At 36.4% G+C, this 26,240-nt stretch overlaps 2 protein-coding genes across 2 annotated transcripts; one reads left to right on the top strand and one right to left on the bottom strand.

The window, feature by feature from the left end:
• Positions 1-12,635: 12,635 nt before the first annotated feature.
• On the top strand, positions 12,636-15,856 carry LOC126677542 (pentatricopeptide repeat-containing protein At5g12100, mitochondrial). Its single transcript, XM_050372216.2, has one exon. The coding sequence runs from the start codon at positions 12,667-12,669 to the stop codon at positions 15,076-15,078; it is 2,412 nt and encodes an 803-aa protein (XP_050228173.1). The 5' UTR covers positions 12,636-12,666; the 3' UTR covers positions 15,079-15,856.
• Positions 15,760-16,618, bottom strand: LOC126677543 (peroxiredoxin-2E, chloroplastic). Its single transcript, XM_050372217.2, has one exon. The coding sequence runs from the start codon at positions 16,539-16,541 to the stop codon at positions 15,858-15,860; it is 684 nt and encodes a 227-aa protein (XP_050228174.1). The 5' UTR covers positions 16,542-16,618; the 3' UTR covers positions 15,760-15,857.
• Between the last annotated feature and the right edge of the window lie 9,622 nt (positions 16,619-26,240).

Genomic DNA, 26,240 nt, shown 5'->3' on the forward strand with positions numbered 1-26,240 from the left:
CTAGATTATTTCCCTTTAATACAAATGATCCCTTAAGTTAATTACAATCTTTGAGATATGGATTTCGATTTGAATTATAAATAAATATCGTAAACGCTAGAAATTTATATTTAGCTAATATAATTACTCGGGTAATTATAATTAATTTCAAATTTAAATTTGGTTTAATTGGTTAAATTACAATTTAGCCCCTGAACTTATTCTACAATCTTATTAAATGGATTTTTGACTAGTAACTTTATATTTGGTTTTTATTATAGAGAAAAGCAATTAATTTGATTTCGGATATCAAAATGGCTAAAGTACAATTAGTCCCTAATTGGCAAAAGTACAATTTAGTCCTTATTTGGCAAAAGTACGATTTAGTCCCTAAACTTTTATTAACTTAAAATGATTAAGTTTTTGATTTGTAACTTGGGTTACTTAGAATTGAAGTTATTGAGTTCCGCTTTTAAAATGGATTATTATTTTGTTAAATTGTATTATAAATATAAACTTGGGTTTATATTTGATAATTGTTTTGAGTCGGGTTAGACTTGGGTCACTCGACAAGTGAGGTTAGCTTGGTAGTTTATGATAACTCGGCTAACCCACTATTTGGAAATTATTTATTATTTAAAGTTTTTAAATAATATTTATATATTGGATTTTAAGCGGGAACTCAATAGACTTATATTAATTGGGCTTTATTACCTTTTGGATATATTTGTGTTACTTTGGATTGTTTATTTACTACGTGTTTATTGTGCTAGTCTTATGTGGTGTCTAGTACTCTTTAGAGTTAGGGTCTGATTTTAATAATTATTTTATTTGTCTAGACTCGTCTACTGTTCGTGCTTCAGAGGCGAACCAGAGTTAGTTGCTTGCCGGTATTTCACGCGGATTAGCAAGCAGTGAGTTTATATTTACTATTTACCGCTTTATTAAGTAAATTGTTATTTTAATATTAAATATATATACTGTACGTATATTTCGAACTGTTTTTATATTATGGCTCTTAGTTGGAACGTACTACCTAATGGGCATCATTAGGACTGCGTGCGCACCGGTATTGATCTGGGTAAGGTATATATGGAAATGTGGTAACTCGGTGTGAGCATAGCTCTCGGGACCAGGTAGAGTAACTCGGTGTAGCCTAGCTCTCGGGACTCTGGTATAAGTGTGGTCAGTGGTAACTCGGTGTAGCTCAGCTCTCGGGACCAGACCTATTAGATTATGTTTATTATTTAGAATTGTGGATTAGGGTTCCAACTATTATCTGTAATATCGTTATTAAATGTTTTAAACGTTTTAAAGGTTTTCCACTTAATAAATGTAAATAGTGGTATGAACTCATCTCAGTATATCTGACCCCGTTGTTTTCCCAATTTTTCCCAGGGTTATGATCTGAGAGAGTCTGGTGATCTCCGCATTTACTTTTCCTCGGAGGTTCCATTTATTTTGATAAACTGTCAAACTATTTTATTCTTAGACCGCAGTAGTTGACTAGACGTCTTTATTATTGTTACAGTTGTTTGTCGGATTGGTCTGACTGGTTATATTGCTCTGGCATGTTATGTATTATTTCGGATTATTTATGTTATGCCTATTTTAGACCCAAAATTGAATAAGCATGTTATATTAACTGTTGATTATTATAACTGCTAGTTTAGGCTGAAGTCTCGGTTGCCCCCGAGCATTGGTTTTCTGCAGGTTTATGTGTTTATGAATTAAATGTAAGGCTAGCTACGGGTTTCGGTATTACATTACCCATACCCTAGCGCCGGTCGCGATTCATGAAAATGGGTCGTGACAAACTTGGTATCAGAGCTTTGGTTTCAAACCAAGGCCAATTGCTTGCTATGTGTTTACTCTGTTAAGTATGGTTGTGTCTTAGGAACTACTGCGGATATAGGATTCTGTCATGTCTTTAAAACCGTCATCTTTTGATTTTAAAACATTCTGCCTACACCAATAGGATTGCGTCGAGTCAGTCATTGTATGTTGATTTGATGTTGTTAAATGTTAATTTTATTTCACTTGGGTGAACATTTTATTGCTGTTGATTTCTTGGGAAATCCTATATGTTGCTTGTTTTGTTCATACTTGGGTATGAAATATTTGTTATTTAAATTGTTGTTGTTCAATCTTAGGATATGGACAACGTTGTTCGTACTCGTGCTCGTGCTGCGGCAGAGCAAGAAGCTGTGGCTAATGATGCGATTTCCATGGAAGTCGATCAGAACGTACCACCAGTTCAGGCTAATGCTGGACGTGGTCGAGGTGGAGGTGCTGGCAGAGGTAGAGGTGCTGGTAGAGGCAGAGGAGCTGGTGCTGGTAGAGGTGGAGCTAGAGGACGCGGTGCAGCAGGTGTTCAGGCACCGAATATGCAGCAGGCACCAGAAGTGCAGCAAGCACCAAATATGCAAGCGTTCGACTTCACTACTTTCTTGGCTGGCGTTGTCGAGATGCAGAACAATCAGGCTCTACTGCAGAATCAGTGTAATATACTGGGTCAGTTAGCGCAGCAACAGCAACCTCAGGTTGGTGCTGTAGCTGGTATTGGTGGACTTGCTGGTGTCGGTCACATTCCGACGGACAGAGAGTTGGTGATGATCTACTTGAAGTTGAATCCGACTTCTTTTGATAGTACTGGGGATGCTCTTGACTTTTTGGAGGAATTTGAGTACAATAGTCAGAGGATTCAAGCTTCTGATCGTCAATCAGTGATGCTTGTGGAGATGTCGCTGAAGGGTCCAGCTAAGGACTGGTATCGCGATAACATCAGGCCAGTTATGGATACTTTGTCTTGGGCTGATTTTGTGGGCAGGTTCAGAGGTTACTATCTACCCTTCTCTATTACTGAGAGTTTCAGAGAAAAGCTGCTAAATTTGAAGAAGGGGGATAGATCAGTGACAGACTACACTACTGAGTTTGTACGTTTGGGGCGGTTTGCTACAGATCTACAGGGTGATCAAGAGCGAGTGAACGACCGTTATATTAGGGGTTTAGGCTCGGAGTTTCTTCCTTTACTGATAGGGACAAACATGGAGTTTGCTCGGTTAGTGGATAGTGCGCGGCGGATGGAGAATTCGATGGTTCAGTTTGGGACGATCTCTGACCCTTTCCAGAATCAGAAGGGAAAGAGTGACGTTCCTAGTGGGGGGCAACAGGCCCCTGTGCAGCATAGTAGTGGAAATTACTACAGTGGCTCTTCTCAGGCCAACAGGGGGAGTCGACGGACTCACAACAAAGGGAGGCATAGTGCCAGGAGTACTCCGTACAGTTCTAGTAGCAGTGGGAGTAACCGTGGTTCAGGACGCGGGTACAGTGGTGGATCGAACATTCCGTTCTGCCAGAATTGCAGACGTAGGCATTATGGTCAGTGCCAGTTAGCTCCAGGAGGTTGTTTCACTTGTGGCCAGCCGGGTCATTTTTCTAGGGAGTGTCCGACATCTGGGCAGCAGATGTCTAACTCCAGTGTGGCGCAGTCATCTTATCAGCAGAGACCTGCGTTTACACAGTCTGTAGGATACTCTCAACCTGCAGCATCTTTTGGTGGCCAGCGGGGCCGTGGTTCTGGTGGCAGAGGTTTTGGGGGCCGTGGTAATGGCGGTAGAGGTTCCAACGGTTATGGTACTGGACAGAGTTCGCAGCAGCAGCCGCAGGGTCAGGCCAGAGTGTTCGCACTTACTCCTCAGGATGCGCGTGCATCAAATGCTGTGGTGCAAGGTACCATTCCGATTTCTTTTATAGATGCTTTAGTGTTATTTGATGCGGGTGCAACCCATTCGTTTGTATCTACATGTTTTGCTGGGAAATTGGGTATGGCACCATCTGTTTTGAGTGAACCTCTAGCTGTGTCTACACCTATGTCTGAAGGTGTAGTAGTGGACGTCGTCTATCCTTCTCGTCCTGTGGTTATTCAGGGTAGGGAATTATGTGCTGATTTGATTGTGCTTGACGTTCTTTCTTTTGATGTTATCTTGGGGATGGACTGGTTGTCACGCCATTATGCTTCTATTGACTGTCGAGGGAAGTCAGTCGAGTTCAGGATTCCAGGTGATCTACCTTTTTCCTTTCAGGGAGAAAAGGCAGAGACACCTAAGAATCTGATTTCCGCCATCAAGGCGAAGCGGATGTTAGGCAAGGGTTGCCAGGGTTTTCTTGCTGTGGTTCGTGATTTGGAGACTAGTAGTGGTGATATGCATAGTGTTCCGATAGTGAATGAGTTCACTGATGTGTTTCCAGAGGAATTGCCTGGATTACCACCTGATCGTGATATTGAGTTTTGCATTGATGTGGTTTCTGGTACAGCTCCGATTTCGATACCGCCGTATCGGATGGCTCCTGCAGAGCTGAAGGAGTTGAAGGACCAGTTACAAGAGTTGTTGGATAGCGGGTTCATCAGACCGAGTACTTCTCCGTGGGGTGCTCCAGTTCTGTTTGTAAAGAAGAAAGACGGTTCCTTTCGACTGTGTATCGACTACAGACAGTTGAATAAGGCTACTGTCAAGAACAGATATCCTCTTCCTCGCATCGATGATTTGTTTGACCAGTTGCAGGGTGCGAAGTGTTTTTCCAAGATTGATTTGAGGTCTGGGTATCATCAGCTACGGATCCGTGATGCAGATGTGCCTAAGACTGCTTTTCGGACTCGTTATGGACATTTTGAGTTTCTGGTTATGTCCTTTGGTCTGACGAACGCACCAGCAGCGTTTATGGATATGATGAACAGAGTGTTCAAGCCGTTTTTGGATCAATTTGTTATCGTCTTCATTGATGACATTTTGATCTATTCTCGGAGTGAGGAGGAGCATGCTTATCATTTGAGGACTATACTACAAACGTTGCGTGAGCATCAGTTGTACGCTAAGTTCTCAAAATGTGAGTTCTGGTTGGATCAGGTTACCTTTCTAGGACACGTGGTGTCGAAAGATGGGATTAAGGTTGATCCGAAGAAGATTGAGGCGGTCATGGATTGGCAAAGGCCAAGGTCAGTTACCGAGATCAGAAGTTTTCTGGGTTTAGCTGGTTACTATCGTCGGTTCGTGCAAGATTTCTCCAGAATATCTGCACCTTTGACTAAACTGACACAGAAGGGTGTCAAATTTGAGTGGACTGACAAGTGCGAGGCGAGCTTTGAGAAGCTCAAGGAGATTTTGACTACAGCTCCGGTTTTGGCATTGCCTTCTGGCATTGATGGGTTCACAGTGTATTGTGATGCGTCTCGGATTGGTTTGGGTTGCGTTCTGATGCAACATGGACAGGTGATTGCCTATGCTTCCAGACAGTTGAAGAAGCATGAGGTGAATTACCCTACTCATGATTTAGAGTTGGCAGCTGTGGTTTTTGCGCTGAAAATCTGGAGACATTATTTGTATGGTGCTACTTGTGAGATTTTCACTGATCATAAGATTCTGAAATATATCTTTGATCAGAGAGAGTTGAACTTGAGACAGAGGAGGTGGTTAGAGTTGCTGAAAGACTACGACTGTACTATTCAGTACCATCCTGGTAAGGCTAATGTGGTAGCTGATGCGTTGAGTCGCAAGTCTTCAGGCAGTTTGGCTCATATTTCTGAGATTGGGCGTAGACCCATGGTTAGAGAGTGGCTCAGTTTGATAGCTTCAGGCTATGGATTTCAGATTTCTCAGACTGGTTGTTTGTTAGCACAGTTGCAAGTGCAACCCGTTTTGATTGATCGGATCAAAGCTTTACAAGCTGAGGATTCACAGTTGAAACGGATTATTGAGGAGGTTCAGCAGGATGGAAATCCTGAATTTACATTTGTGGATGGTGTTCTGAGACATGGTTCGAGATTGTGTGTTCCGGATTCAGATGGTTTGAGGGACCAGATTCTGGAAGAAGCGCACAAGTCTGCTTATAGTGTTCATCCGGGTTCTACTAAGATGTACCATGATATAAAGGGTACCTATTGGTGGAGCGGGATGAAGAAGGATGTCGCTGAGTATGTTTCTAAGTGTCTGACGTGCCAGCAGGTGAAGCTGGAGCATCAGAGACCTTTTGGCTATCTGCAGCCACTACCTATTCCAGAGTGGAAGTGGGAGCGGATTGCTATGGATTTTGTGGTTGGGTTACCACGTACTCGACAGGGATACGATTCCATCTGGGTGATAGTTGACCGTATGACCAAGTCAGCTCATTTCCTTCCGATAAAGGTTTCGTATACTGCTTCGAGGTTGGCTCAGTTGTACATCGACAGGATTGTCAGTTTGCATGGTGTACCGGTTTCTATTGTTTCAGACAAAGGTTCTGTGTTTACTTCGAGGTTCTGGAAAGCGTTACAGGAATCCTTGGGTTCTCGGTTGGATTTCAGTAAAGCTTTTCATCCTCAGACTGACGGTCAGTCTGAGAGGACTATTCAGACGTTGGAGGATATGCTCAGGATGTGTGTTCTCGATTTTCAGGGTAGCTGGGATACTCATTTGCCGTTGATTGAGTTTTCTTATAACAACAGTTACCACGCGAGTATCGAGATGGCGCCGTATGAGGCTTTGTACGGGCGCAATAGTAGATCTCCTATCTGTTGGGAGGAGGTCGGGGAGCGTAAACTCTCGGGAGCGGAGATTATTCAGATTACCTCAGAGAAGGTACCGTTGATTAAGCGGAGGTTAGAGACTGCTTTTAGTCGGCATAAGAGTTATGCGGATCCGAAGAGGAAAGACGTTGAGTTCCAGGTTGGTGATTTCGTGTTTCTTCGGGTTTCGCCTATGAAAGGCGTGGTTCGTTTTGGTGTCAAGGGAAAGTTGGCACCGAGGTATATTGGTCCTTATGAGATTTCGGAGAGGATTGGAGCTGTGGCTTATCGTCTGGTTCTACCGCCAGACATGTCGTTAGTACATCCGGTGTTTCACGTTTCTATGTTGAGAAAGTGCGTTTCTGATCCTTCGCACGTGATTGTGCCTCAGAGTGTTGAGATTGACCAGGAGCTGTCCTATGAGGAACAGCCAGTGGAGATTGTTGATACGCAGGTGCGTAAATTGCGGAACAAGGAGATTCCGATGGTCAAAGTTCTGTGGCGCAATCATTCTGTAGAGGAGTGTACTTGGGAGACCGAGTTGGATATGCGGAATCGCTATCCTTTTCTATTTCCGTGAGGTACGATATCTTGGTTTCTGTGACTTTTTATAATTTCTACTTGTGTTATGTGTTGTTCTTCTGTGAATTGCCTATCGTGTTAAATTCGAGGACGAATTCTTAATTAGTTGGGGAGAATGTAATATCCCGTAAAATGTTAAATTTATTTTGTTAATTTCCGACGTGGTTCCGGATGTGTTTTGAGGGGTATTTGAAGTTTCGTAGATTTTCGTGGTTCGATTCGTTTTGGTTCGGTTTTTAAAAAAAAAAAAAAGATTTCTTCTTGGTTTGTGGTTCAACCGTAGTGGTTGAACCACTTCTGGTTAACTCAGGTCTCAATCGAGACCTGAGAAATTATTTGTGATTCTCGTTCGAGAATCCAAGGATTCTCGAACGAGAATCCATTTGCAGGCCTGGTCTCGTTCGAGACCAGGCCCTTTCTCGAACGGGATCAGGCCAAAAATGGCCATTCCCGTTCGAGAACAGGTTGTCCTTTTGGACCCCTTCGCCCAGCCCACTTCCGACCTATTTTCGACCTACTTCCTCTCGTTATATCAGCTCGACTTCTAAACAGAAAATCTTCACCACTCATCACTGAAACCCTAGCCGTTTTCCTCTTGTTGTTTCGCTGCTTATCGAAGCTGTTATCACCTTCCAAAGATCGCTGTTCAGTAAGTATTCTTGATCCTTTGAATTTCAGTTTACTTATTTTAAACACCTTTCGGTTTTATGATCCGTGTATGTTCGTTTCTAGATCGAAACTGAAACCGTTTGATCTCAGACGTTCTAGACTCATATACCTTCGATTCCCCACCTCTTTTTCGTTGAACGGTACGTGATCGACCTCGTTTCCATTCGCCGTACGGTTTCCGTTTTAAAGCTTTATATTTTCTGTTTTAGTTTTCTGGTTTCTGCCGTATGCTTTCTTCCTCTATTGGCTTTGTTTTTGATTCAAGATGTTCTTGTTATGGCTATATAACCATTGGGTATGATTAGGGATTAATAGTTTAAGCCTTTGGAATGAGTTACACCATCGTCTTGCTTGATTGAATTTGGCCGATTATGAGCTTGTTTACTGTTAACGTTTTTGAGTTTCGGTGAGTGCTTAGGTTGAGTTTTTGGATTGATTTCATGCCATAGAATTGTGATGTAATTAGTTCATGAGGTCAAGACGTTTTTGGTTTGGGTTTCAAGTTCAGAAACTTGAGTTAGGGGCATGAATGGAGGTGTGGGGCGGGAATGGTGTTGTTTGAAATGAAAGAGGTGGTGAATAGGTTATTTTAATCACTAGATTATTTCCCTTTAATACAAATGATCCCTTAAGTTAATTACAATCTTTGAGATATGGATTTCGATTTGAATTATAAATAAATATCGTAAACGCTAGAAATTTATATTTAGCTAATATAATTACTCGGGTAATTATAATTAATTTCAAATTTAAATTTGGTTTAATTGGTTAAATTACAATTTAGCCCCTGAACTTATTCTACAATCTTATTAAATGGATTTTTGACTAGTAACTTTATATTTGGTTTTTATTATAGAGAAAAGCAATTAATTTGATTTCGGATATCAAAATGGCTAAAGTACAATTAGTCCCTAATTGGCAAAAGTACAATTTAGTCCTTATTTGGCAAAAGTACGATTTAGTCCCTAAACTTTTATTAACTTAAAATGATTAAGTTTTTGATTTGTAACTTGGGTTACTTAGAATTGAAGTTATTGAGTTCCGCTTTTAAAATGGATTATTATTTTGTTAAATTGTATTATAAATATAAACTTGGGTTTATATTTGATAATTGTTTTGAGTCGGGTTAGACTTAGGTCACTCGACAAGTGAGGTTAGCTTGGTAGTTTATGATAACTCGGCTAACCCACTATTTGGAAATTATTTATTATTTAAAGTTTTTAAATAATATTTATATATTGGATTTTAAGCGGGAACTCAATAGACTTATATTAATTGGGCTTTATTACCTTTTGGATATATTTGTGTTACTTTGGATTGTTTATTTACTACGTGTTTATTGTGCTAGTCTTATGTGGTGTCTAGTACTCTTTAGAGTTAGGGTCTGATTTTAATAATTATTTTATTTGTCTAGACTCGTCTACTGTTCGTGCTTCAGAGGCAAACCAGAGTTAGTTGCTTGCCGGTATTTCACGCGGATTAGCAAGCAGTGAGTTTATATTTACTATTTACCGCTTTATTAAGTAAATTGTTATTTTAATATTAAATATATATACTGTACGTATATTTCGAACTGTTTTTATATTATGGCTCTTAGTTGGAACGTGCTACCTAATGGGCATCATTAGGACTGCGTGCGCACCGGTATTGATCTGGGTAAGGTATATATGGAAATGTGGTAACTCGGTGTGAGCATAGCTCTCGGGACCAGGTAGAGTAACTCGGTGTAGCCTAGCTCTCGGGACTCTGGTATAAGTGTGGTCAGTGGTAACTCGGTGTAGCTCAGCTCTCGGGACCAGACCTATTGGATTATGTTTATTATTTAGAATTGTGGATTAGGGTTCCAACTATTATCTGTAATATCGTTATTAAATGTTTTAAACGTTTTAAAGGTTTTCCACTTAATAAATGTAAATAGTGGTATGAACTCATCTCAGTATATCTGACCCCGTTGTTTTCCCAATTTTTCCCAGGGTTATGATCTGAGAGAGTCTGGTGATCTCCGCATTTACTTTTCCTCGGAGGTTCCATTTATTTTGATAAACTGTCAAACTATTTTATTCTTAGACCGCAGTAGTTGACTAGACGTCTTTATTATTGTTACAGTTGTTTGTCGGATTGGTCTGACTGGTTATATTGCTCTTGCATGTTATGTATTATTTCGGATTATTTATGTTATGCCTATTTTAGACCCAAAATTGAATAAGCATGTTATATTAACTGTTGATTATTATAACTGCTAGTTTAGGCTGAAGTCTCGGTTGCCCCCGAGCATTGGTTTTCTGCAGGTTTATGTGTTTATGAATTAAATGTAAGGCTAGCTACGGGTTTCGGTATTACATTACCCATACCCTAGCGCCGGTCGCGATTCATGAAAATGGGTCGTGACACTACCTTAATTCATTTTTTTATGAAAATTATCTTACTGTTCATTATAATCTTATCTGATATTTTATATAGAGAGAGTTTTGAGATATAATCTGACATAAGAATTGAACAACTGTTTTTAAGTAAAATATAATTGATAGTCTATAAAACGGAAAAATAACCTCATGTGAACCATATGTGAACCTGAAATAATACCACATGCTTAAAATAAATAAAGATCAATTTCTCTCAAATCAGAATCAGTAGCAATTACATCTTTATCAAAATCCCATATAATCTTTTAACTGAAATGTATTTGACAATCTATAAAACCGAAAATCAACCTGATGTGAACCTGATGTGAACCTATATGAATATGAAATGAATGGAATCGTGTTTTACATGATAAATATGCAGAGGAATTGTTAATTTTCAAAACTCTTTTAGAATTTTAACTGACATAAACTAAACTAACTTAATTCAGTTTTTAATAAATTTTGTCTTGTTGGTCTTTACAATCTTAATTAATTTTATATAGAGAGAATTTTGAGATTTAGTGTAATATACAAATTGGATATCTCTATTAACTAAAATGTATTTGACAATCTATAAAACCTAAAATCAACCTGATGTGAATCGAATGTAAACTTATACCAACTGAACTACCTTAATTCAATTTTTAATAAATTTTATCTTGCTACTCTTTACAATCTCAAATACATTTTATATAAAGAGAATTTTTAGATTTCGTATAATATACAAATTGAATATCTCTTTTAAATGAAATGTATTCGACAATCTATAAAACCGTAAATCAACCTTATGTGAACTTTATGTGAACCTATATCAATTAAACTTGCTTAATTCAATTTTTAATAAAAATTGTCTTACTGCTCTTTACAATCTTAAATACGTTTTATATAGAGAGAATTTTTGAGATTTAGTGTAGTATACAAATTGAATATCGCTTTTAAGTGAAATGTATTTGACAGTCTATATAACCGAAAATCAACCTGATGTGAACTTTGTATCAATTGAACTGCCTTAATTTAATTTTTTAATAAAATTTGTCTTTCTGCTCTTTACAATTTTAACTGACATTTTATATCGAAAGAATTTTGAGATTTAGTTTAATATACAAATTGAATATCTCGTTTTAAATGAAATGTATTTGACAGTTTATAAAACCGAAAATCGACTTGATGTGAACCTAATGTGAACCTATATCAACTGAACTACTTTAAATCAGTTTTTAACAAAAAAAAATTGTTGCTCTTTATTATCAAAATTAATCTGTCAGAATTAGTCGCTTCTAGATCAAATGCTCAACAAACGCTAAAATAAACACACCACAAATGTCTAATTTATTACAATTAAATTGATTTTAAAACAAAATGAATATAATTGTAAGATTTTGCAAAACTCCATCAACAACCTAAGTGGTCACATGTATCATTCTAAAACAAAATCATAAAATCAGCACTTTAAACTTCATTTGTCACTGTCAGCCTCTTGAATTTGTAGGGATTCGTCTAAGAAACCATTTCCTTAAAAACTTTCTATGATTAATTAGCATGATTCAACGTTTAATAGATGATTCAAAAATATATTCCAAACATGAACTATAATCAAAAAAAACCTTGTACTTGCAACCATCTGATATAATCACAATCAAATTTTTTGCAACAAACAGTACATCAATTATACCATTTTGAATTGAAAAACATATGAATCACAGTACAAGAAAATTTTATTAGATAGGAAATAATTTTCAATCTACTATTGATTTTTAAATAACAAAAATGTTGTCTACTTTTTCACTTCACTGTTGCAATCTTGCTTCCATGGCTACCGTCTCCGATTTGGGTTAGTCAAATTTTAAAATCTGAGCAATCCGCTTCATCCTAGCCGCTGCCGTCGCATCCCTCTCATCAACTGCTGCCGTCGCATCCCTCTCATCAACCGTTGCCGTCGCATCTCACTTCATCCTAGCCGTTGTCGTCGCATCCTTTCATCAACCGTTGCCGTCGCATCTTGCTTCATCCTCGCCATTGCCGTCGCATTTGGACGAGCAACAACCACACCAGTACCTCCTTCTCCGCTGGAGCAACAATCCATTCTTCTTCCTTCGATGAGAATCATATGTGGCTGAACTCAATTTAATGGTCATCTTCGTACGCGCTGCTGTTCATGAAGATCGGAGTTAGGAGGTTAAAGGCAAACAGTCTTTTTGTGGGTTATACATGTGTTTAACATAGAAAGGGTAGATCTGTCCTATTTCACTATAAAATCAACTTATTTTGGAATATGGGTGATTTACGCTAACTTTTTCATCTTTTTAGGTGATTTTTGCACATTTTTATTTTTTGAGATAAAAACAATAGAGAGATGCTTTTTTAGGGGTTTTGTGTAAAAAAACCCTTTTCTCTTTGAACTCTAAGCCCAAGGAAAAAATTATAGCAGAAAAGCCCCACACTGAGGGGTTTAATAAGGGTTTTAGTAGCTTCCTACCAAAAAAAATTCAAAAAATGGCTAATCGAGTTCATCTCCTCTCCAAAATCCCTCGTTCTACAACTATAACAAACAACCCCAAAAATCCCATCTCATTTCCCTTCTCTTCTTCAATCCCCACCACAACACTCTCTCAACAAACCCAATCTACCCAACTCAACTCCAACAACTACCAACAAGAACGCTATCAGCAAGTTGAAAACCTTCAAACTTTACTTCGACAGAACAGCAATGGCGCTGCTTACACTCTTACAAAATCAATCATTCTCTCAAAATCAAATTTCTCATCACCCTCTGATCTCTTCTCATGCTTCTCAACATCCCCAATTCCTTTACAAATCACACTCTCAGAGATGCTGGTCTCCGTTTGTTGCGAGTCGAAAATGCATCACGAAGCTGTAGAATTGTGTAAATTCTTATTCGAATCTTTGGTAAATGATAAACAATTTGTTAAGGTTCTTGAATTGTTTAACAAGATTGAGAAATCGGGTCTTCGGCTTGAGACTGTTATGTACGGGAAGGCGATACAGGCTGCGGTTAAATTGGGGGATGTGAAGATGGGTTTGGAGCTTTTGGATTCGATGAAAAAGAGAGGAGTTTGGACTAATGTGTTTATCTACAATGTTTTGATTGGTGGGCTGTGTAGAGAGAAGAGGATAAGGGATGCAGAGAAGCTGTTTGATGAAATGCGTAAGAGAAATTTAGTGGGGAGTGTTGTGACTTATAATGCTCTTATTGATGGGTATTTTAAGGCGGGTGATGTGGATGCTGCGCTTAGAATGCGGGAGAGGATGAAGGAAGCTGGAGTGAAGGCGAGTGTTATTACTTTTAACTCGTTGCTTAGCGGGTTTTGTAGGATGCGGAGAATGGAGGATGCGAAAAGTGTGTTGAAAGATATGGAAATGAATGGTTTTGTGCCTGATGGGTTTACTTATAGTATTCTTCTTGACGGGTTTTTCAGGTGCGGTGATGAGAATGGTGCTGTGCAGTTGTATGAGCAAGCCTCTGGTAAAGGGATTAGGATTAGTAATTATACGGGTAGTGTTTTGTTGAACGGATTATGTCAAGAAGGGAAAGTTGAGAAGGCGGAGGAGATGTTGGTGAAGCTTTTGGAAAATGGTCTTGTTCCGAATGAGGTTATATATAATACTATTGTGAAAGGGTATTGTCGATCCAGTGATTTGAATAAAGCTATTTTGACTATTGAGAGAATGGAAAAATTAGGGTTGAAGCCTAATCATATAACCTATAACTCTTTGATTGATAAGTTTTGTGAAATGAAAGAGATGGATAAGGCAGAGGAGTGGGTAAAGAAGATGACCCAGAAGGATATAGCACCAACTGTGGAGACATACAACAGCCTCATTGATGGCTTTGGAAAGTTATGCAGGTTTGATATGTGTTTTGAGATTCTTGAACAAATGGAAGAGATTGGGGTGATACCCAATGTTGTAAGCTACGGTTCTCTCATAAATTGTTTATGCAAGGATGGGAAGATTCTCGAGGCAGAAATAGTCCTTAGGGATATGATTAGCAAAGGGGTTTTGCCTAATGCCCATGTATATAATATGCTTATTGACGGAAGTTGTGTGGTGGGGAAATTGAGAGATGGTTTAAGGTTCTTCGATGAGATGATGAGACGTGAGATAGGCCCGACGATTGTGACTTATAACGCACTCATTAACGGTCTCTGCAGAAAGGCAAGGTTGATGGAAGCTGAAGACTTGCTTCTCCAGATTACCAGCAGCGGTCTTACTCCTGATGTGACGACTTACAATTCGTTAATCTTTGGATACGCTAATTCTGGAAATACCCTGAAATGTCTCGAGCTATATGAAACTATGAAGAATTTGGGCATAAAAGCTACTGTTAATACATATCATACTCTAATCATTGGATGTAGCAAGGAAGGGATAGAAGTAGTAGAGAGACTATATAATGAAATGTTACAGATGAATTTGGCTCCTGATCGAGTTTTGTATAATGCCATGATTCAGTGCTATGCTGAGATAGGAAACACTGCAAAGGCGCATGCTTTGCATCAGGAGATGCTAGACAGGGGAATTCAAACGGACAAAATGACTTACAATAGTTTGATTCTGGGTCATTTCAGAGACGGAAAGTCGTCAAACATAAATGATCTCGTCGATGATATGAAGTCTAAAGGGTTGACTCCTATGGGTTATACTTATAACATTTTAGTTAAGGGACACTGTGACATAAAGGATTTTAATAGAGCATATGCTTGGTCTAGAGAAATGTTTGAAAATGGTTTCCTTCTAAATGCAAGTATTGGTAAGGAGCTCATAGATGGCCTTAAGCAGGAGGGGCAGTTGCAAGAAGTGCAAGTTCTTTGCTCAGAGTTGAACATTGAAGAAACCGATGATTGGAGCTCTAGCGAGCAGCTTTCTGCAGATGCCAAAACATAAGAGATGCAATGAAGTTGCCTTGAGAAACATAATTTACATATTAATCTAATATAAGTTGTGCATTACTTTTTCATGTTCAATTTTGGCACCGGAATTGAGATTCGAAGTTTGGATTGATTGCACTACTTGTTGAAAACAACCCTACGGAATAGACTTGGCGATTCAACCCCTCTACGGAATAGACCTGGCGATCCAACAACCCTGCAGGTCTGCCCTACGAGATAGACCCGTGGAGGAATTTTACCCAAGGAGCTCTCTCTTTATGAAGTTGTTACTCTCCACAACAAGAGAATGAGAAAATTAGTAAATTCTTGACTAGCTCTTCTTGTCTGCAAGCTACTGTAGGAAGCTAATAGTATTACAAAGGGTACCTAATAGACAAGGAACGAAGGAGCAAAAACAGCATTTTTCTGAGGCTGATGCTGTCTGGTTTACCATTACCAAGATTTCAGACATAAAAGAGGTATATCTTTTCCTAGTTCATCCTCTTTTGTCTATGTTTGATTTTTAATAGACATACATTCTATACTGTAATTGTTATGTAATTACAATTATGATACATTAGTAAAACATAACAAAATTAAGCCTCAAACCGCTGTAATATATCTGATTCATTGTTCTCTATCTATTTTACTCAACAAAAAATACAAGAACTTAAAAAAGAAGCAATTTTTATCCAAATGAACCAAACCCAACTCAAGGTTTCATCATATTATTAAGCATCTTCATCAAAAACAACAACCAAACAAACAAAAAAACAGCTACCAAAACTCTAAAATCTAGAGCAACTTAAGCATATCATCAGCACCACTGAAAGTAAAAGCACCACCTTCTTCCACATTAAGAACTTTAACCACCCCATCTTCAGCCAAAATAGCATACCTCCTTGACCTAACCCCCAACCCAATAGGCTTATCACTCAAATCCAATTCAAACCCTAATTTCTTAGTCAATTCCCCATTTCCATCGCTCAACAGCAACACCTCATCCTTAATCCCCAGATTCTCCTTCCACGCTTTCATTACGAATGCATCGTTTACCGAAATGCACGCGATTACGTCGATTCCTTTCGATTTCAGCTCCGCGGATTTCTCCACGAAACCCGGGAGGTGTTTCTGGGAACATGTGGGGGTGAATGCTCCCGGCACGGCAAACAGGATTGACTTTTTGCCGGAGGTTAAGGAGGAGATTGTGGTGGTTTGGAGCTCTCCGTCGGCGTCGAAGAAGGAGAGGGTGGAGTCTGGGAGCTTGTCCCCGAGGGATAGTGCGGCGGTGATGGGGGCGGTTGATTTGGTGGTTAGGGTTTTGAATTTTGGGAATTTGGATTGGGTTTTGAGTGGGAGAGGAGTGAACGAGAGCTTTGAGGAAAGGGATTTGGCGGTGGTTGATGTGGCGGTGGCGGTTGCTGCTCCGACGGTGGTCGGAGAGAAGAGGAGGCGGGAGATGGAGAGAGTGGCGGCCATTTGTTTTGAGTGGTATGGTGAGAAAATGTGCAGCTGTGTGGGGAGTTTTTTAGGATGCGAAGAGTAGATGACGGAGTGAGCAATGAAAGGTGGGTGGAGATTGTCAAGTGAGCTGAGCTGTCCTGTGATGACGACACATTTTTATTTTATTTTATTTTATGTACTGATTATTTTTGACCAAACGCATATTTGGGTCCCTGCCCTTGTCGTCTTTTTTAATTTGGGTCCCTGCACTTAAAAACATCCATAGTAAATACCTGCACTATCAAAAATATCTATTTCAAGTCCCTATCGGTGAGCCAATAGACGGAACGTAGATGACGCTAAAAACTAACAGATGTAAAATGTGTAATTGAGTCCCCGCACTGTTATTATTTTTTAAATTGAATCCATACACTAAAAAATATCCAAATTGCGTCCTTGCACTATAATTGTTTTGGAAATTGAGTCCCTACTCTAAAGAATATTCAAATTGGGACCTTCTATCATCAAATAATATTAATAATTTTTTATTTAATTTTATTTTTAATATTAAAATTGTCTCTAACTATTAACAATTTTTTTAAAATCTAATTTAAAATCTTAATTATTTTAAATTTTTTAATTAATTAAATTAAAATAAATATTTTCAAATATACAATTAGTTTTTAATTTTTTAAAAAATATTAAATATATTAAAAAAAATTCCTCAAAACCCAATTTTTATTAGTTTCGAAAAGACAAACCTATTTTTATTAAATATAAAAAAATAACTCAAATCTATTATTTACATATAAAATACTTTTATAGCTAAAAAAAACAATAACCCTAATTTTCCTAAAATTGAACCATCCCTACACTCTGCCACAATTGCCCCCGTTGTGCGGCCACTGTTATTCATCGGAGCCGTCACCGTTTTGCGACATAATATGGTAAAGGAGGAAGGCCACGCTAAAGATGATGTTGGAGCCGTTAAACGACGCTGGAGATGATGGTAGAGCCGATAGACAAAGCTGGGGGCGATGGATTTGCTCGTGACGGTGGTTTTGCTTGAGACGATGGAGACGTTTGGCAGTGGTGGAGGAGGAAGACGAAACTGGAGACGATAGGCATTGACTGGGAAGATCAAGCGGTGGTGAGAGTAGGCAGCAATGGAAGTGTAGGGTTTTTTTAATGAGTAAAATGAAAGTGTTTTTTTATGTTTTTATTTATTTAATGTGTATATTAAAAATTATATTATATTTTAATTTAATTTAATTAATAAAATTATTATTTGATAAATTTTGAATAATAAAAATTTTTAATTAAAATTTATAGTGTAGGATACAATTAGCAAATAATTATAGTGTAAGGATCCAATTGGCAAAATTGTATATTACAAATATCACCAGTCTCAAAGAAAAGCGTTGGTGAGTCACTCTCTAACAGAATAAGACGGAGGGACTTATTATGATCATTTTGATAGTGCATGGATTTATAATGGGTGTTTTTGTGTGCAGGGATCCAAATTAAAACAGATAACAAGTACAGGGCTCCAAATATATATTTGGCTATTATTTTTATGGGTTCGACTTTTGCTATAAATGTAGAGAAAATTAGAGTGTTTACTGGGTTTGGACATTTTTATTAGAATTTTACGAGCCCAGAAATGGGTTTAGAGAAATACGGTGGCCTTTTAATTTTTTTGAATTTTAGAATTTTTATTAGCAATTATATGTTTTCTAATTTGAAAATAGCCCTTATCAGAAATGGTAACCTCCCTATTTAAATTTCAATTAGATTATTCCAAGAATATCTCCGAAAATTTCTCTACAAATAACTCCTCAAACAACTCCCCAATCCCACTTTCCAAATCTTTCCTTTTTTTTTGATTTTAGGTTGACAGGAATTATGGAATGGTGAAAACTAGAGCTTCTTCAACAAATAATTCTGATATGAAATCATCCCCATCAAAGACACCCGCAATGACAAAATCGAAGAGGGTATCTAGCAAACGGAAGGTTGATTTTGATGATGTTCAAATTACGAGTAAGAACCCTAGAGTTCACTGTCACTGATAATCAAAAGAAGAAAAAAAATTGTTCCTTCTCCTCATACTTCTGTTAAGGTAATTTTTATTAAAATTCTTTATTTTTTTACCTTTAATTGATTTTTGTATTTTGTTTCTTGTGATTCAATAATGTATTTTAGGGTGTGTAACTAAATGTTGTCTATTTGATTGTTTTGTTTACATGTGTTTAAATTATGTATTTGTTGTCTTAATTTTTCAATTTTTTTAATGCATGTTTACTGTTTTTAATCTGTTTATGGTTAATATTTAATTGTCAGTTGGTTACCTATGGGTGAACTGAGATTAGAATGTATTTATGTGTTAGACCCTTTTTATGAACTCTGTATTGTGTTAGTTATGTTAATTTTTATTTTTTATGCATTTTATTTGTTTGTTAATTGTGTAAGTGTTATTATGGAGTTACTAGATGGTTAACTATAGGTGAACTGAGAGTAGTGTGTTTTTTTAGAAAATAATTACTGTCAGTATCCATGCTAATTAACCATTAGGTAACTATTAGTACACTATTAGTTAACTTATAACAGGAACTTTAATTCTACAAGTATTTCTAAAGTTTTTGAATCGTCTTTGTTATTTTTTATATTGCAGTTTTTTTCTGTCAAACTGATGAAAAAAAACGATGAACGAAGGCGGTTTGAGTTGAACGAAGAAAGCAGTCGTTGGAGTGAGACGAAGATAGGCGAACGATGAACGAAAGCGAACAATGAAAGAAGGCGCGGTGGCTGGAAGCCATTGTCTTTTTTATTATAATTGGATTTTAACAATGATGTAAAAATAATTAAGGTTAACTATATGTTTCTAATGGTTAATTAATAGTTAACTAACTTTGTATGATTTTTTATATAAAACATGAATATATATTGATAATTACTTTTTTTTAATTACGGTTAACTAATATGTGACTAATAGTTATTTTTATACGTATGATTATTTTTAAAATAATTGAAATTTGATGTTCAGTTGTTTTTTTATTATATTTGAATAATTTTAAAAATAATTAGGGGGTAATTATATGTTTTCTAACTGTTGACTATTAGTTAACTATACTTGTGTTGGTTATCTAAAACATGAATACATAATGTTAATTATCTTTTTTTTTATTTGTTAAAGTTAACTAATAAGTGACTACTGGTTAATTGACAGTTAACTAATTTGGTGTACTGTTAATTTTATGACATATTATAGTTAGATTTATCTAAAAATGATTTTATGATGTTAATAATTTTTTTTATTAAATTTAATTTATTAATGGTTAATTACATGTAAACTGACAGTATATCATTTTTTTTACAAATAAATGAATTTATATTGTATATTCATATTTGTTGATTGTTTATGATGAGTTAATGCATTTTTTGTTTACAAAACTGTTTGATGATTTCTTGATTGTCTTATTTGCTGATTTTTTTTTATTTTTTAATAAGTCTGATTTGCTAATTTCAAATATTGGTACGTTTTTAAAAAGTCATTGCAATTCCATTATATATGGAAAGTTTGTTAAATGCAAGTAATTTCTCCTTATGAATCTTGAAGATTCTTGAAAATATATTCCCAATATGTTAGTTTACCCATTTATAGGATATATTCAAAATCATAACATCTTATATCCTTATTTATTCTAACCGTATTTTCTATATTAAATTTGTTATTTTTGCAATTTGAAATTTGATAATTGTATTATTCAACTTTGATTTTTCCTCTAGTAAAATTTATAATATTTTCACACAAGTAGGGTAGTTGTCAATTTTTCCCATAAATGTATGGATTGATCAGATAAAAAGAGCAAGTGAGTTATAGCCTTGATGGCTTAATTCCCATTGCACCTCATAGAGGTCCGGGTTTCGAACCCTCCTCTAGCAGCAGTGTGCTACACTTTAAAAAATGGTTGATAAACTAATCCTAACACTATAGCCAACTTCCGCTAATCATATTTCAGTTAAAAAAAATCAGTTAAAAAAAGAAAATTCATTAGAAAATTATATAAAATCTCTCAAAATTATAATTGTTATTTTAGTAATTTAGGTTTTTATTGGTGGTTTATTCCCCAAGATGGTTTTTGCTAGCAACAAATTTAAAATGGTCCTTTTTAAAAAATTCAAATTAATAAATAAAATACCAATAAAATATAATTTAAATGTTATAAGCGCTAAGCAGCAAATTGCTAGGTCGTGGGTTCGATTACTCCTCCAAGTGCTCTCCCTCCCCAAATTAATACATAAAATTAAAAAAAAACAATTAAATTCTTTTAATTTAAAATTTTGCATATCAAATTAATCCCATAATTTAACAAATAGTAATAATTGTTTATTTAATTTGTATAAATATCAATTATATTGTAAAAACAAAAACCATAAAACAATACTCTTTATACAAAACAAAAATGATTTACCCTCTTGGAACAGAAAAGCCGACCGTCTCGAAAATCGGAACCGAAAAGCCGACCGTCTAGGAAGTCGGAACCGAAAAGTCGACACCCTCGAAACAGTCCCATGGGTCTGCAGCAGCTCCCCTTTTCCGGCAAAAACAAAAAAAATGAATTTTTTTTAGAAAAATATTCAAAAAGCCCCTAAATTAATTAAAAATTAATTATGATTAATTAGCATTTAAACATGTTTAATTAGAGTAAATTATGACTAATTAGAAACTCACTCTCCAAATTAAGGTGTCACATTAGTATAGGTGGGTTTTAGAGCCGGTTTTACCAAATTCAGGATAAAAATAATTCTATTTTTCAGTTTTGGACTTTTTTTATATTTTAAAAATTGAGGGAATATAGCGATCCTTTGTTCCTGAATAATTCACCCAAGCTCCTTCTTCTTCTTCATCACAATAATTCTTTAATTACTTACTTTTCAAACACCACAATTTTTTTAACTGTCCTTCACATTTTCCAACATTCCCTACATTTTATCCATTTTCTTAACTCACTTGTTTATTTTTTTATTATTTTTGTAAATTTTTTTCCACCTATTTTATGGTTACTACATGTCGCGCCTCGGAACTTCAACCTAAAATCAAACTTCTGAAACATGAGGGAGAAGATTGTTGCAACGAAAGCTCTAAAAACTACAAAAGTGAAATCAACTGGTGAATCTTCAGTTCGTCGATCTCCTATTTTTTAAAATAAGAGACATGCAGATGATGTATTTTGGCTATCAATTAAGCAAAAGGTATTTCATCAATGAATCGGAAAAATCTTCTCCTAAAGTCTGTTTATATCCTTTACTAATTTATTTAGAGTTCATAATTTGTCTATATTAGGTTTTTATTAACATTTATACTATACTTATTAGATTTTTAATTGTTTTTTTACAATCAAAATAATCTTCCATTAATATCAAGCAGTTACAAGTGCAAGAATTTAGAAAGGGTATAACCGTTTCTAATAACCTGACATATAACAAGACTCAAAGCCTTGTTCGCATATCGCCTTACAAAATCAAAATCAAAATTACATAACTGCTCTACCATCATAAGAATCCAATTTTATCAATGACTAATAGAAGGCTCACCAAAACTTCATAAAAAGCAACAAACAAACATTTCGATATAGAAAGGACAATGAACCTTTCGATATAGAAAGGACAATAAAATTTTTAAAAAAGAAAGACAATCACTATAATAAGTATCAAAAACAAAAAAAAACTAACATAACATCTATACAAATTCATCTCCAGTCTTGAAAAGATCTAGATTTATGTAATACCCGTAAGTTTAAATTATTTAATTGCGTCACGTGTCCAGTTTTGAGTTGCCGAAGTGGCGATATCGGAAAGATTTCCGAAAAATTAAGATAAATAAAACTTTAGTATGTCGGTTTTAGAAAGATTATTACGAGAAATTTAATATTATATCCTAGTTTAAAAATTGGAATTGGGACTAAAAGGAAAATATCAAGAAAATATATAAAATAAAGTTTAAGTAATAAAATGGTAATTAAACAATTAAGTCTCAAGAATCGAAGTTTATAAATATTTGACGGAAAAATATTAATTCTCGGATTTATATTATTTATTGGATATAAATAATACGTATACGAATTGATTAAAGTATTAATCGATTAATTGATCGGTTTAATTGAATAAAAGAAAAGTTTAAAGGATAAAATGTATTAACTAAAGAAAACAAGGACAAAAGAAGTCTTTTAACCATGTTATATATAATTCAAAGAAAGAAATCAGAAGAAGAGAATAGAAGAATCCATAAAGCTACATTCATTTTCATCGATCGACTTTGTCAAACCGCAGTTTCGTCGTTCAGAGTTCGTTTTGAGCGAATCTCGCGCCAAACTCTTCGAAATCGGAAACCCCACATATCCTAAGCTTCATTTCAATGTAAAACTTTAAGAATCGGTGTTGAACTTGGATTATATTGGCTGTTTTATATTTGATAAGTTAAGGATTTTTATTTCATCGAAACCAGCTTGATTTTAGTGTTTTCGGAAATTCTAAAACACGGGTTTTGTAGAATAGGGTATCTTTTATGCATGTGGGGTGTCGAGGCGTGTCGGGGAGCCCGGAAAATGGATTATGGAGCTGTGTGAGCTGTGCGAACGCACAGTACCTCTTGTGCGCCCGCACATCTGGTTTATGCGTTTCGTTTGTGCTTTCTTAGTGGAATGTTTCTGACAATTTTATTTTGTTGGCCGTTGCCTTACTATTTTCTTGTGAGGACTGTTCCTCATATGTTTTGGTCGCTGCCTTATTGTTTTTTATTGAGGCATGTTCCTCATATGTTTTGGCTATTGCCTTTTGAGAGATGCCTCTTAAATGTTGGCGTTGCCTTTTGAGAAATGTTTCTCAAATGTCGTGGTCATTGCCTTTTGGAGATTGTTTCCCATGTATTTTGTTTGTTTTACGAATTATTTGTAGCTTCTGTTAAATATTTCTTTGTGAGCTTTATTCATTCATGATACATTTCGAGATGTTTTACATTCTAAAATCTGGGTACTTCTTTTCCCTCTATTGTTTCTAGGCGGCAGGCTTCTCTTCCATTTGTCTTGGTTACTCGATATGGCCTTCCTAGTTGCTTTCCAGCTTGTCTTGTCACGACCCAAATTATTGAGCCGAGACCGGCGCTAGGGAATGGGAGTGGTAGCTCCGAAACCCGTAGCAAGCCTAAAACCACTATTAATTTTTCGCATTTAAAATTATAATATCATATATAAACCTTTTTAGAAAACTCTTTTACATAATATAATTGTAGATATTAAAATATCATATTACAGTTTACATTCAAAACTAACTATTTGAAATCCAGATGTCTATCTAATACTGACATCTACTGACTACTGCAGCTCTAGGAACTCATGCATGTGCAAGTCCAATGACTTCTGGCACAATGGAGATGGTTTGTCTGATCCGACTCTGCTTACCTGCAAACATCAGAGTGAGGGGTCAGTATTTGGGAAAATACTGAGTGAGTTTGCAAGTTACTTATAGTATTATTAAAACATAGCGTTACACGCTAAATACATATATAAATTCATGATTTAAACAAACATTATTAATTTTCAAAGTGTGAGTCCAACTCACTAGATACGGGGACTTCCAGACTACACCGTAGCCGAGTTCACTCTGCGTATCTAAATCATAAAGTGTGAGTCCAACTCACTGGTGGCCCAGCCACTGGTGGGCCCAGCCCACTAGATACGGGGACTTCCAGGCTACACCGTAGCCTAGTTCACTCTGCGTATCTAAATCATAACATATTATACATAGACATATTTTAATTCTTAATCATAAAGTCAGATACTTTAGACTGACTCACCAATGATCATGCAGCCTATTGACACCCAATAGGTAGTTGGTCTCTTCGGACCGCACATTAGACACTTATCTCCAAAACAACGAGTACAACAACATTCATATAATCAAATCTATTAAACAAACAGCTTATACGAGCAGATCGTATAGATACGAGATATTTAATGACAATACTCATAATATAAGAAAATAACTTTCATAACAATAATACGCGAAAGTAAATTGCCACTCACAGTGACCGCTATCCAAAATTGCGCTATTATTATCCCGCAAGCGTAAGCTCCATGCGTCGTTCTATTCCTTAGCTATTCTGGCCCGTCGATCCGGTATTTCCCCGATACGCCAGTTACTTATTCGGGTGACCTATACGTTAAATCCGTAAACGTAGGTTTAGTATCAAAACCCTAAGTTATAAACTTAGGTTATCACGATCGTATCTCAAATACGACTCTCAACTTTATCTTAATCACACCTCTCTTTTAAACGTCCTAGTTTATGTTTTGATATTCAATCAAATCGTGATTGTTTATGCGACTTGCAACTGTCTGAAATCAAGTTTCCGCGTCGCGTCAGGGTCCAGAAGGCCCGATTCGAAAATCCCCCTTTGGCGAAGGACTGCACGTTCGTGCAGCAGTGTACTGCACGTTCGTGCAGCAGGGTACTGCACGTTCGTGCAGTACGCTGCACGATCATGTACACCACGTTCGTGTAGTGTCCTACACGAACGTGTGCTACACGTTCGTGCAGTCTGCTACACGAACGTGTACTGCACGTTCGTGCAGTCTGCTACACGAACGTGTACTGCACGTTCGTGCAGCAAACGGCTGCCGATGTGCAGCTCCGGGGTTCATTCCCCGGGCCATTTTCGACGTGCTTAAACGTCCTAACTCGATCCCGCAACGTTTAATAACATCAAAACTCAAGATTTAAACTTAAAACGTCGAATTCAAACTCAAAATCATTAAAACGGTAAAACCGCTCAAAACCCCAAATCAAAACGTCAAGCTTACCTCAATTTGAAGCTTAAAGATGATAGAGAATTGAATTCTTAATCCATCGGCGCGAGAATCACTCGATTTGGACGAGAAACGGCGAAACCGCGACGGATCGAATCCATCGTCATCTTTCTTCTCTCTTTCTCTGGATCATCTGATCCTTCTTTCTTTCCTTCTTAAGAAACATATATATATCTTGGCTAATGTACCATTTTGATCCTCCATTTCTTTAACATAAACCAATTCCCTTTTAAACTTTCTAATTTAACTAAACGGTTAAATTATTCTTTTATATGTATTATTTATATCCAATTAAATAATATTTGGCCCGAAATTATTATTTTCCGTCAATACTCTTTGAATTGCTATTCTCGAGACTTACTTGGCTAATTTACGTTTTGGCCCTAGAACTTTTCAAAAGTTACAATTTAGCCCAAAACGTATCCGCGTCCAAATTTTAAAAGGTCTCCGATTGACCCGAAACTTTTACCACATATACTATAAAACGTTTCGCGGACCTTGGCGAAATAATTTCCATTTTAAGTCATAGTGGCTAAATTACCACTTCAGTCCCTGTACTTTATTTTGCAACTTTCTTAACATACTTCCTTTCTAATTCCAATTCCACTCTAGAATTGAAATATAATGTTAAATTCTTTGCTATAATCTCTTTTAATACCGATCTACTAAAACTTATTTATCTTACTTTTATCGGAAGGCTTTCCGATATCGCCACTCTGCCGACTCAAAACTGGACACGTGGTCCAATTAGATAATTAAATATTTTGGGGTATTACATTCTTCCCCCCTTATAAAAATTCGTCCTCGAATTTTCATATACTCTTCTTACCTTAATCTCATTTATATCTAGAATTCTTATTCATAGTAG

Source organism: Mercurialis annua, linkage group LG4 (genome assembly GCF_937616625.2).
Source record: "Mercurialis annua linkage group LG4, ddMerAnnu1.2, whole genome shotgun sequence".
Lineage (NCBI taxonomy): Eukaryota > Viridiplantae > Streptophyta > Magnoliopsida > Malpighiales > Euphorbiaceae > Mercurialis > Mercurialis annua.

Excerpts from the sequence above, each read along its gene's own strand:
- LOC126677542 (XM_050372216.2), top strand. The coding sequence starts at position 12,667 with ATGGCTAATCGAGTTCATCTCCTCTCCAAAATCCCTCGTTCTACAACT.
- LOC126677543 (XM_050372217.2), bottom strand. The coding sequence starts at position 16,541 with ATGGCCGCCACTCTCTCCATCTCCCGCCTCCTCTTCTCTCCGACCACC.